The sequence below is a fragment of the Gobius niger genome (genome assembly GCF_951799975.1).
Source record: "Gobius niger genome assembly, chromosome: 15".
Lineage (NCBI taxonomy): Eukaryota > Metazoa > Chordata > Actinopteri > Gobiiformes > Gobiidae > Gobius > Gobius niger.
In genome coordinates this window covers 26,279,681-26,293,563 of record NC_136866.1, presented here as the reverse complement: position 1 = coordinate 26,293,563, position 13,883 = coordinate 26,279,681, and the positions used below count along the sequence as shown (strand labels likewise).

The window sequence follows — 13,883 nt, the reverse complement described above, 5'->3', positions numbered from 1 at the left end:
ATGCAGTTGAACAAGTGTTGTGTCTTCCAAGTGTATAAAAGCCGACTTGGATCACAGCAGAAAACAGTCACTCCTCAGAAACGAGTCTGGACACAAGGTAAGGACTTTACATTGCTACATATTATTGCACATGTGTTTGCTTGGCTGACTGTAATGTTACTGTTTACTTTTTCAGAGTCACAAAGCTCACAAGGTACGACTTTGTTAATCCCAAATGTGTTAAAGAGTGATGTAATTTGCCATAATACAAGTGTTTTTTTCTTCTTCTTTGAAATAGATGAAGTTCTTGGTTTGCCTCATGATGTTGGTCTCAAATGCAGCAGGCCTAACAGGTGAATAAAAGTCATTTTTCTTACATAGTTACACAGTCCTACAACTACAGTACATGAACAAGAACTATTGGTTTATATTTGTAGTTTAAAAGTGATTCTCTCCATTAGCTGTCGAAAACTTACTTCAAAATCCAAACGTGTTAATTACATGACAAGCTTGACCGGGATATGTCTAATTGTGCACCGTAACAATCTTCTCTCTGTGTCTCTTTTACAGATATGTCGGAAAAAATGTTCACTTTTCCCGAAGAAACCAACACAGCTCACGTGGTGCTGTTCCCGGCGTTCATGACCCTCGAGGCTGTAACAGTGTGTCACCGGTAAGTTCACTCTCTTGCTTGCCTTACCCTGAGAGTTTTCTCTGTTCTAAACCTAACGGTCATTTTTGCACTTTCAGATCTTTCACTGACCTCAAACGAGACCACAGCCTGTTCTCACTCGCCTCAACGTCCACTAGCAACGAGTTCCTCATTTTCATGAAGTGGGACGAGCAGGAAATCCAACCACACATCCGTAATCTTAAGTCCGCTTATGGAGGCCCTTACTACGCTCACCACAAGTGGAACTCCATTTGCACCACATGGGACTCCAGCTCCGGACTGGTGCAGATGTGGTTCAATGGGGAGCCACTGGTCAGAAAATTCATCACTGATTCCCCCCTGACCACCTCTCCTAGTATCGTTCTGGGACAGGTATGAAAACCACCTTTACCTTGACTTTGAATTAACGCATACAACGCTCTGCAACTGCCCTCTGCCTGGACGTCCCATCCTATTCATTTCCAAAAGGGATTAGACGTCTTGAAATAAATATATATTTATAAAGATTAATCCATATATGGATGATCACTTAAAGGAACAGGCCACAGTTCTCCCATGCTGAGATATGTTCTCACCTGAGCTTAGACGAGGTGATACGTACCTGTCTGGTCTCCGTGTCCGTGGAAGAGCATGGTAGCTTCTACCTTCACACCGTTTGGAGCTATAGGAATATGTCGGGAGAAGCCAAACGCTAACAACATCTTTGGTCGTTTTGCATGACTGAGGGCACACACAAGACCAGACAGGTACGCATCAACTCGTCTACGCTCAGGTAAGAACATATCTCAGTATGGAAAAACGGTGGCCTGTTCCTTTAAGGGCCTTCTCTCATCAGCCTGGAGAATAGCTGGAGACTCGAATTGCCGCTGGTCACGGAGATGTCTCTGAGACGTCCCCTGGAGATAAGCCGAGTCTCCAGGTAATCTTGATAAAAACAAAAAGGTTTGATTACAGCGGAGACCACATGGAGACTTGAAAAGGTGTCTGAGAGGTCTTCGTGGTCTCAAGCAGTTGTGAAGCAAAGACTTTTTGCCACAGCTGCTTGAGACCATGAAGACCTCTCAGAGACTCCGCTGAAATCAAATCCACTCGTTTTCAATGACCTGGACACTCGGCTTATTGCCATCGGACGTATTGAGCACATCTCCATGAGTCTCAGTCTCCATCTCGTCTCTTGGCCCTTTCCATGAGTCCGAGCTCCACAACTCTCTCCGGTGAAATATGCCCTTTACTGCGAGGTCAGAACTTGATGCAGGGACTAGATTCTTCACCGGAGAAGGTATCTGTGTTCATATGTAAGGGAGTTTATCTTGAAACTAGTGGCTAGCAAAAGGATGAGCAGCTTTAGTGGGTTCTATGATGTTATTTTATTTCCGATTGTTGACCGTTTACTTCTGATGACTCTTTACTGCTCGCTCTACATCACCACTGCTAACACCCTATCAACGTCACATGTTTTTGTATAAACAGGAACAGGACACTTACGGTGGAGGATTCGACGTCAAGCAGTCCTTCGTGGGGATGATGACCGACGTGCACATGTGGAACTACGTGCTCCCCTCCTGCGAGATCGAGAACTACATGAAGGAAGAGTTCTTCTTCCCGGGGAACGTGCTGAACTGGGCAGCGCTGAACTTTGTGACCACAGGGAGGGTCCTGATTGAAGATAAACTAATGGGCTGCGCTTGATAGATCCATGAGCAGTTATGGATCAGGATAAGGCTGTGGCCACGTTCTGATGCCGTCAAACCTCAGGCGAAGGGAGCCAAACCAATGTTACTCTATGGGAGCGGGAAAAAGTATATATCTATACTACTATCTATCTATTATCTTTGACTAAGGCGAGACACAGCAGGTGAAAGTGGTTGATGTAGGGATTTTTGCTACTTTTCTCCCATAACATCTTTCTAACAACTTTCCAGTCTTGGACGTAACGATATGTTTAAGAAGAGGGATTTTTTAAGATCTGATTCCTAGCCTTTTGAACCCCATTTGAGTTTTTGTAGATTTTGTCGCTTATGATTCAATCCCCTTTGAAAAAATCATTTGTTACTAATATATCAATATAGATAGAGAAACATTGCAATGCATTGTCCTATTCACCTGCAGTGTCTCGCCTTAAACTCCCTATGCACCTATATTCTGATTCTATATTTGCATATTATACTGAAGGTTCGAGGGGACTGCTTTGCTTTATTTTGATGTTGCTGTGTTATGAAAGTAAAACATTCAAATCTGTCATAACATCGACATGTCTGTGTTAGGTTTTGTGTCTTCTTTGTCACCTGGAGACCACAGATGGAAACTAGCACTTTTGCTTTAACTTGATATTTACACTGATGTTCATCAATATGCTCTGTCCCTTTTAAATAAACAAACTAAAGAACCAGCCTCTTTGCAAGTGTGGTATTAAGTCATGAAGGGTCCCTAAAGTGTGAACAGTATGAAAATGCACATTATATTTCTTATATCTGATTTACAAGCAATCAGAGGGATGAGGGGGATTTCAATGGGACACATTGGGCAACGTTTGAGCAAAAATATTGCGTACAATGTCAGCCATATGTTTTAGACCATACATTTTTGATTAACTTATGCAGAGAGTCGAGCAATGCCCCGATAAATTTAGATGTGAAGTGAGTTGGGGTTTAGTGTCACGCGGTTAGCCATGAAGCCCTTTAATGCCATGCCTGACCTCTCCTCTTTCCAACGTCACATCCGCCATGCAGCTCTCGGGTTAAGCATGCAGTGGTTGCGTTGTTTACATGTTGTGCAAGTTGTGTAGGAGCGTCAAGCCGACGGCTGGAGGCAAAAAACCAGCAAGCGTAGGTGAGTTGGTACATCGACCAACCTCAAGTCCATCCATCCATCCATCCATCTTCGTCCACTTGTCCGTTGCCGGGTAAATCACATTGCACCAGTCCCTTATGGCTCCTCCTGCAGGTGGTGGGTCCACAGAAGGACGGCCTCACGATCCTAACCGGGCCTGTTGGTCTCTCATAAGGGGCTTCTGAACCGCTCTTTGTCTGACCCGTCACCTAGGACCTGCATGCCATGGGAGACCCTACCAGGGGTACGAACCCCCGACAACAGAGCTCCCAGGATCATTTGGGTTCTCAAACCCCTCAATCACATTAAGGTGGCGGTTCCAGGAGGAGCCAATCACAAGTCATGAGAGTGAAACGTCATACATACAGTACATCAATCAGCTTAACCCTGACTAGGGCTGTCACGGTATGAAAATTTTACCTCACGGTTATTGTGACCAAAATTATCACGGTTTTCGGTATTATCGCGGTATTTTTTTTAAATGTGTGTTAATATGTTCAGAAAGCATTGATAGTCCTACACAAACTGACATCGTTTCAAAAAAGTTTAACTGTGCTTGTTCTATATCAGGAAAATTGCTGTTGTCCTTCCAGTGAGCTTTCGCTTTGCAGATTTGGGAAAATGCCATCATTAGTAATTCATAAAACTGCGGCGAGAGTGAATCTATTGCAATCTGCCACCGGGAGCCCCGTAACACGTTGTGCCATTGTGCGGAGGTATCCGGACACGGCTTATGCTGGCGGTGGCGCTGCAGCCGCACTATGGGGCGACTCATTACATTCTCCTTCAACCCAAAGTCCCACATCAGCATTTCAGCTAAAACACCAACGTTAACTTACTGCTATAGAGCTGTGGGAGACGGTCACGCAGGTGAGTCAGAGGTTCGAAGTATTGCTGCATTTGCTGACACTTTTTCCTGCACGCTCCTAAACTGAACTCTGAAAGCTGATAGATCCTGCGCGCTGTCGTGTCGGACATGATTCCAGCTTCGAGAAAGTTTTGTTTGGGTTGCAAACAACAAAGTGCGCATGCGCGGAAACTGCAGCAGATGAGACGGTGGCCGGTGTGGCTCACCGTGCCTACACCGCGGGTGCGGTTATTCACCGAGATAATAATAAAAACACAAAACAAGACGGTAATTTTCACCGTCAAAATTTTTACCGGGGTTAACCGCTACACCGGTTACCGTGACATCCCTAACCCCCTAACCACTAACTTTAAGGATAGTGGGCTGGTGCCTAATCTTAATACATCGATGTTCTGATCCCGCTGGTCCAGAGGCTTCTGCGTAGCTGGGCAGGGTCAGATACTCAGGGTCCCGGAATGGCTCGCCCGTAGAGCACAACACAAACATTCACCTGGTATGTAAGATCGTAGTCTGTGCTATAGTAGCCTTCCCATCATATAGCTTCTGTCGTACATGCAGTTTTCTGTTGTAGGGTCCTGTACCCACCTCCCCTTTAAATGTTACCGTTTTATACCTGCTGTGATAACTTCTTCGTCTATCTTCTGGACCGATGTGATACTGTCTAAATGAATGTGAACCTATGAACTGAAAGCTTCCTTCCTAATTTAACTAAATCTAACTTAACGAGAATAAATCCCCTATGTTTCTTAACTTGCCTTTGTCCTTTCAACAACGAGTGACAAACGTCTATACTGCAGCCGAATCAACACTTAAATAATCCTGAACATGTACTGGTGCATTAACCCCATTTTATCCATGATTGGACACTTTAGAAAAGAAAATTAATCTGTAGCAGTTCGTGATCATTTGGTCTCGGTTTACATGTGATTTGAGGACATTTTCCATCCATAATTAAGAGACATGAGGCTGATCCATAATATACAGTGGTATAAACTATGTGGAATTTTGTTGTCAGTGGAGCTGCACAAATGGCATTGATATCGACAGCAGCCTTAGCGATGCATTTCCGAATGTAAAAGCACAGAAAGCGCTTCTCAGATAGAGAGGCGCAGCTCTGAGCTCACGCAGCCGCCCACAGCCAGGCCACGAAACACCGATGACTGTCCTGAGGCTGCAGCATCAGCTCGGTCACTCAGAGCTCGCTATGCGCCCTTTGACCCCGGACCAGTTCAGTATCGGTCAATTTATCCCCGAACGCCAACACCCAACAAGTCCGTAATAAGTGTCATTCAATGGAGCAAATGACTACGGAGACTCGACTCGCGACGCACTGTTCACAGCACTGCGGTCAAACTTACAAAAGCAAAATAAAACTTAAGACCAAGTGTCAGGACTAAAGCTTTAGGCTGTGGTGTTGTTTGGATCCAGGGTCCGCACTTCATAGACCAGTGTGAGGCTGCACCGAACAGTCAGAAATGAAGTTTAAGCAGGGGCGGAGCACAGGCAGCAGAGGCCTGGGGGTCTGGGCCCCCACTCACTCTGATTGATAACCAGCAGTGTTTTGTCAAAATAAAATAAATAATGTTTATTTTCAATTTAGAAGATCATTCCGATTTTAATCTTCATGTGGGCCATTATTTTTCCACTATGTGCTGAAATACTTTACATTTCTAATAGGCCTTCCTTGCATTTATAAAACGTAGCCATTTTGTACTACTACTACTACTACTACTACTACTACTACTACTACTACTACTACTACTTTTATGAAAATTAAAATACACAACTTGAACCATACTGACCTGCAGGGGCACCTCGAGAGGGCACCACATTGCAGGAAATGCAGTCTGTTCAGTGAAAACATTCTGGTTGGGACAGGTGAACAAAGGAGATCAATGACCAGGTCAAGAAGGTCATCAAAGACGAGACAAACTTGCAATTCCTCATTCCTTATGCATGTTAGGTCACTTTGTGCAGCAAGACTGGTTGGAACAGGTGTAAATGAACCAGAACTAGAAATATCTGTTTGACAAGGGAATCACAGTCCAAAAGCATCTTAATTCATCATGCTGGATCATGGCATCTCTGTTGCACAGTCGTGATTCCATAAATAGGCTCATTGCAATACATTCGCCAATGCCAATGCGGCTACTGCTAACGTCCACAGCAGTTTATAAATCCTCTCACTCAATTTCTTGTTATTTGGGAGCCAACCCAGAACAGATTGAAGAGCTTCCATTACTTTCGTATCTGCCGCCATTGCCAAACTACAACTTACAAGCCCGGCCTCCCCCACTCAATAAATGGTAGGTGGAATTTCGCGGCCACTGAGATCAGACCCAGACGTACATGTAGGGAAATTAGAATTGACCGGAGTTTACGGATGGCTAAGGCCAGGCTACAGCCGACCAGACCTTCCTCAGCGAGTGTATTTAAAGCAGCAGTGGACAGCTGTGTTAGCATTAGCGAATGTATTGCGATTAGCCTATTTATGGAATCCCGACTGTACAGAGGTAGTATGGCCGTACAGCATGACCCAATATGATAAATTGCGATGCTTTTAGACTGGGATTCCCGATTGACGCCTGTCCCAACTTCCGGCCGGTCACACTGGTTTGAGGCTCACTGTGCAAAGTGACCGAACATGCAATTCAGGAATGAGGAATTGCAAGTTTGCCTGGTCTTTGATGCCCTTTTTGACCTGGTCATCCATCTCCTTTATTCACCTGACTCGACCATGTCCCATCTTCTGACCGCAAAGTGACCGAACACGTATTTCAGACTTAAACAACTCAGAAACTTGTTTGGTAGAATGCAGTTGAACAAGTGTTGTGTCTTCCAAGTGTATAAAAGCCGACTTGGATCACAGCAGAAAACAGTCACTCCTCAGAAACGAGTCTGGACACAAGGTAAGGACTTTACATTACTACATATTATTGCACATGTGTTTGCTTGGCTGACTGTAATGTTACTGTTTACTTTTTCAGAGTCACAAAGCTCACAAGGTACGACTTTGTTAATCCCAAATGTGTTAAAGAGTGATGTAATTTGCCATAATACAAGTGTTTTTTTCTTCTTCTTTGAAATAGATGAAGTTCTTGGTTTGCCTCATGATGTTGGTCTCAAATGCAGCAGGCCTAACAGGTGAATAAAAGTCATTTTTCTTGCATAGTTACACAGTCCTACAACTACAGTACATGAACAAGAACTATTGGTTTATATTTGTAGTTTAAAAGTGATTCTCTCCATTAGCTGTCGAAAACTTACTTCAAAATCCAAACGTGTTAATTACATGACAAGCTTGACCGGGATATGTCTAATTGTGCACCGTAGCAATCTTCTCTCTGTGTCTCTTTTACAGATATGTCGGAAAAAATGTTCACTTTTCCAGAAGAAACCAACACAGCTCACGTGCTGCTGTTCCCGGCGTTCATGACCCTCGAGGCTGTAACAGTGTGTCACCGGTAAGTTCACTCTCTTGCTTGCCTTACCCTGAGAGTTTTCTCTGTTCTAAACCTAACGGTCATTTTTGCACTTTCAGATCTTTCACTGACCTCAAACGAGACCACAGCCTGTTCTCACTCGCCTCAACGTCCACTAACAACGAGTTCCTCATTTTCATGAAGTGGGACGAGCAGGAAATCCAACCACACATCCGTAATCTTAAGTCCGCTTATGGAGGCCCTTACTACGCTCACCACAAGTGGAACTCCATTTGCACCACATGGGACTCCAGCTCCGGACTGGTGCAGATGTGGTTCAATGGGGAGCCACTGGTCAGAAAATTCATCACTGATTCCCCCCTGACCACCTCTCCTAGAATCGTTCTGGGACAGGTATGAAAACCACCTTTACCTTGACTTTGAATTAAAGCATACAACGCTCTGCAACTGCCCTCTGCCTGGACTTCCCATCCTATTCATTTCCAAAAGGGATTAGACGTCTTGAAATAAATATATATTTGTAAAGATTAATCCATATATGGATGATCACTTAAAGGAACAGGCCACAGTTCTCCCATGCTGAGATATGTTCTCACCTGAGCTTAGACGAGGTGATACGTACCTGTCTGGTCTTCGTGTCCGTGGAAGAGCATGGTAGCTTCTTCCTTCACACCGTTTGGAGCTATAGGAATATGTTGGGAGAAGCCAAACGCTAACAACATCTTTGGTCATTTTGCATGACTGAGGGCACACACAAGACCAGACAGGTACGCATCAACTCGTCTACGCTCAGGTAAGAACATATCTCAGTATGGAAAAACGGTGGCCTGTTCCTTTAAGGGCCTTCTCTCATCAGCCTGGAGAATAGCTGGAGACTCGAATTGCCGCTGGTCACGGAGATGTCTCTGAGACGTCCCCTGGAGATAAGCCGAGTCTCCAGGTAATCTTGATAAAAACAAAAAGGCTTGATTACAGCGGAGACCATATGGAGACTTGAAAAGGTGTCTGAGAGGTCTTCGTGGTCTCAAGCAGTTGTGAAGCAAAGACTTTTTGCCACAGCTGCTTGAGACCATGAAGACCTCTCAGAGACTCCACTGAAATCGAACCCACTCGTTTTCAATGACCTGGACACTCGGCTTATTGCCATCGGACGTATTGAGCACATCTCCATGAGTCTCAGTCTCCAACTCGTCTCTTGGTCCTTTCCATGAGTCCGAGCTCCACAACTCTCTCCGGTGAAATATGCCCTTTACTGCGAGGTCAGAACTTGATGCAGGGACTAGATTCTTCACCGGAGAAGGTATCTGTGTTCATATGTAAGGGAGTTTATCTTGAAACTAGTGGCTCGCAAAAGGATGAGCAGCTTTAGTGGGTTCTGTGATGTTATTTTATTTCCGATTGTTGACAGTTTGCTTCTGATGACTCTTTACTGCTCTCTACATCACCAGCCGCCACTGTTAACACCCTATCAACGTCACATGTTTTTGTATAAACAGGAACAGGACACTTACGGTGGAGGATTCGACGTCAAGCAGTCCTTCGTGGGGATGATGACCGACGTGCACATGTGGAACTACGTGCTCCCCTCCTGCGAGATCGAGAACTACATGAAGGAAGAGTTCTTCTTCCCGGGGAACGTGCTGAACTGGGCAGCGCTGAACTTTGTGACCACAGGGAGGGTCCTGATTGAAGATAAACTAATGGGCTGCGCTTGATAGATCCATGAGCAGCTATGGATCTGGATAAGGCTGTGGCCACGTTCTGATGTCGTCAAACCTCAGGCGAAGGGAGCCAAACCAATGTTACTCTATGGGAGCGGGAAAAAGTATATATCTATACTACTATCTATCTATTATCTTTGATTAAGGCGAGACACAGCAGGTGAAAGTGGTTGATGTAGGGATTTTTTCTACTTTTCTCCCATAACATCTTTCTAACAACTTTCCAGTCTTGGACGTAACTATATGTTTAAGAAGAGGGATTTTTTAAGATCTGATTCCTAGCCTTTTGAACCCCATTTGAGTTTTTGTAGATTTTGTCGCTTATGATTCAATCCCCTTTGAAAAATCATTTCAATGCATTGTCCTATTCACCTGCAGTGTCTCGCCTTAAACTCCCTATGCACCTATATTCTGATTCTATATTTGCATATTATACTGAAGGTTCGAGGGGACTGCTTTGCTTTATTTTGATGTTGCTGTGTTATGAAAGTAAAACATCTGTCATAACATCGGCAGGTCTGTGTTAGGTTTTGTGTCTTCTTTGTCACCTGGAGACCACAGATGGAAACTAGCACTTTTGCTTTAACTTGATATTTACACTGATGTTCATCAATTTGCTCTGTCCCTTTTAAATAAATAAACTAAAGAACCAGCCTCTTTGCATGTGTGGTATTCAGTTAATATGAAATTGCACATTTCATTTCATTTATTTGATGGAGGGGGGGATTTCCATATTCAAAAAGTACATGGGACACAGTGGGCAACTTTTCAGCAAAACATTGTGTACAATTCCAGCCATAACTCCCAAGTTTTGGATTTTCAATGAGCTTTTACAGTAAAACGAGTGGAACCAGTGCCATTATTTCCTGATAACATTAGATGGAATCTGATTCAATGCTGGACCCTGGGCAGCAGAGAGCGGGACAGGAAGAGACTGAAACAACCTGAGTGTTTCTAGTGGAGACCAGGTCAATTTCTCCATTGTGAGATCTTAGCTTTTTAATGACATTTAAGGCCTTCATTGTACCACAATTCATATTTCCCTTTTAATGCCGTATGTGATGTTTTTCTACCTCCGTTGGGAACTTAAAGCGCTGTACAAGGAACTTGGGAACCACATTCAAACATCAGTGCAGACTAACACTCGAGACCAGGCAGGTTCTGGTCCAATCTCAATCCTCCCCCATTGCCTTTCCCCACCGTTTGGCGCGTTCACCAGAGACAAAGGGGTATGTGTGTCTCTGATCACTTGTTCATGGATATGCTTTGGCTTTACACAAGTTAAAGGCACACTGCGTAACATTGTGGATTTTTTATTCTCTTGCCATCAGTACAAAACATGTTCCCAATGACCGGCTCAACACAGAAAATGCTATTTTTGCAGTGTGTAATCAAAGAATGGATTTAGATGGGAACCTAAACTATTCAAATCTCAAATTCTGCTGGTTTTAGTCACATCTCCATGGAGACGAGCTGGAGACGTCCCCACTCCCAGTAAAAATACAGCAAAAGCACATGTTTGTTTGTACATTTATGAGGTATTATGACATCTGTCATAAAATAAATGCTCGTATTTTAATGTTTTTTATTGGGTAAAATTCTATGTGGTGTGGTTTTAAAGTCAACATGCAAAAATGAAAGGATTCATGTTTAATATTTCATAGAACATACTATAAAAACACCAATATGTGGGTTCAGTGTTCGCTAATCTTGCTTTAATTAGTAAAGCAAGTACCTTTACTTTCTGTAGTAGACTAGCAGCTGACTAGTTGTTGTTTAGTTTAGTGTCCCAACTAGGGTTGTCACGGTATCAAAATTTTACCTCACGGTTATTGTGACCAAAATTATCACAGTTTTCGGTATTATAGTAGTATTTTTTTTTAATGTGTGTTAATATGTTCAGAAAGCATTGATAGTCCTACACAAACTGAAAGAGTTTAAAAAAAGGTTAACAGTGCTTGTTATATAAAAAAAATATACAGACAAAGCCTTAAACAAAGTTCAACTTTTCACATGAAAGTAAAGGAACTATAACGATGTGTTGTTGATTGTTTCGAGGGTATTACATGTACTATTTATAGCACCAGAAACGAAGAAGAAGAATATTTTTGAACTATATCAGGAAAATTGTTCTCAGTTTGTGTCCTTCCAGTGGGCTTTCACTTTGTAGATTTGGGAAAATGCCATCAGACAGAGATCATTATTAAATTCATAAAACTGCGGCGAGAGTGAATCTATTGCAATCTGCCACCGGGAGCCCGGTAACGCATTGTGCCATTGTGCGGAGGTATCCGGACACGGCTTATGCTGGCGGTGGCGCTGCAGCCGCACTATGGGGCGACTCGTCACATTCTCCCTCAACCCAAAGTCCCACATCAGCATTTCAGCTAAAACGCCAACGTTAACTTACTGCTATAGAGCTGTGGGAGACGGTCACGCTAACGTTAGCTTACTGCTATAGAGCTGTGGGAGACGGTCACGCTAACGTTAGCTTACTGCTATAGAGCTGTGGGAGACGGTCACGCAGGTGAGTCAGAGGTTCGAAGTATTGCTCCATTTACAGACACTTTTTACTGCACGTTCCACAAACAGTAAAACTGTCTTCTATCAACTGTCCTTCAGCTTTCTTAAAATACCCCAAATGTGCCCAGACTTCAGGCTTGGTCTCTGAGGCTGATAGATCCTGCGCGCTGTCGTCTCGGACATGATTCCAGCTTTGAGAAAGGTTTGTTTTGGTTGTAGCTACAGAATGCGCCTTCGGCAACTTCAGCAGATGAGACGGTGGCTCATAAGGCTCACTTTGCCTAAACCGCGGGCGCGGTAATCCACCGCGGTAAAATATTTCTTCAAAAACAAGACGGTAATTATTATTGTCAACATTTTTACCGGGGTTTACTGCTACACCGGCAACCGTGACATCCCTAGTCCCAAATGTTGTCTAATGGACCCTTATCAATTAGTTGGTACAAAATAGACGCCCGAGTTGCCAGGGCGTGCCAGGGTAGAGGGATTACCCGGATGGTGCACAGGTCACATGGGACTTAAATGGCACTGGATAAATGATTGGACGAGGTGTAGTATAACCAAACCTAGATGTATCTCATACATCAATGTGCACGTCAGACACATTTTTGTATTGTGGATTTTTTTGTGGACAACCAGATGTTTTAACAGAGAGGGTTTTCATGAAGACTTGGACTAAATTTCATGCTTGTTTCACAAACTGAAGTATTTTTCTACTCATCTGCTGCTCTAAGAAGCAGCGACACACGGAAAGGAGAATGTGGGCGCCGGATGAGACAGAGACTGATGAAAATCTGTAGGATTCAGGCTGAGACCGAGCGCTCCGCAGTCCTGCTGTTTAGATGTTACAAAACTGGTTACAGCATCAGTCTGTTACAAGTTACTGATGAACTGGTTCAGTAGAGACATGCTATAGAGCAGTGGTTCCCAAAGTGGGGTCCGGGGCCCACTGGGGAGCCTCAGAGGCGCTACAAAACAAGCACACGAAAAAAAAAAATAATAATATTGAATTTACTTGCGTTCTTATTATTATATTCAAATAAGCTTTCCAAGATACTCTCCTCCATATCTGTTTTAGTTCAGTTTTACTTTGCAGGCCTTGCCCTCAACCCTCTGTTTTAAGGTGTAGGAGAAGGTGTAGGTCTCAGGGTTAGAAAAGAGAATTGAGATTGGGCCTAAGAGTCTTGCCCAAGGACACACTGCCTTCACTTTCCAAAGCAAACACTGTATTCCCTGCTGCCATTTTCAGAAAGCTCCCCAGCGTGGAAAAGCTGATACAATGCTTGTGTTAATGATGTTTTTACAGGAGAAAAATCACAGCCTTTGCTTTGTTTTTTTTTGAGGGGGGGGGGGATGCGAGTGCCTGGAACGCGGCTCGACGCCCAGAATCCGCGGCGCTGCCAAACAACATCGAGACGCGAAACTGCTCTGTCTGATTCCCGCGTTTCATCTGCATAATTGAAGTGCGAGGAATTTTGCATAAAACAAACTCGGAGAAGGGAGGGGGGGGGGGGATCTTGCTTGGAAATCTGCCATCGTCTGATTTTTCTACCTCAACCTAAAGGGGCCTTTGTTTAGCTGAGTAAAAAAAATAAAAAATCAACCAAACAAACGGCCAGATTGAGCGGACAGATGGCAGGAGCGCAGCCTCGCGTCCAAACGGCCGCCGGGAGGGAGAGGCACGACGCTCAGAGAATGAGCTGCCGTCACGTTGTGTGATTGGGCCACGTCAAAAGCGAGGTTTGGGATTAAATCTATGGAAATATTGAAGGTTAGAGCCAAAATCTGCCGTTTTATTGGTGAAAGGCAACAGCGTTTATAGAGCAACAACAGAGAAAGCAAACCAC

At 44.0% G+C, this 13,883-nt stretch overlaps 2 protein-coding genes across 2 annotated transcripts; both read left to right on the top strand.

The window, feature by feature from the left end:
* LOC306975070 (mucosal pentraxin-like) lies at nt 1–2,341 on the top strand (the record flags this gene model as incomplete). Its single annotated transcript, XM_079572490.1, has 5 exons — nt 1–97; nt 176–193; nt 550–652; nt 730–1,024; nt 2,123–2,341. 5 exons carry the CDS (start codon nt 1–3, stop codon nt 2,339–2,341), a joined length of 732 nt encoding a protein of 243 aa, XP_079428616.1.
* Nucleotides 2,342–7,712: 5,371 nt separating this feature from the next.
* Nucleotides 7,713–9,507, top strand: LOC306975069 (jeltraxin-like; the record flags this gene model as incomplete). The annotated part of the gene is made up of 3 exons (XM_079572489.1): nt 7,713–7,813; nt 7,891–8,185; nt 9,289–9,507. 3 exons carry the CDS (start codon nt 7,713–7,715, stop codon nt 9,505–9,507), a joined length of 615 nt encoding a protein of 204 aa, XP_079428615.1.
* Between the last annotated feature and the right edge of the window lie 4,376 nt (nt 9,508–13,883).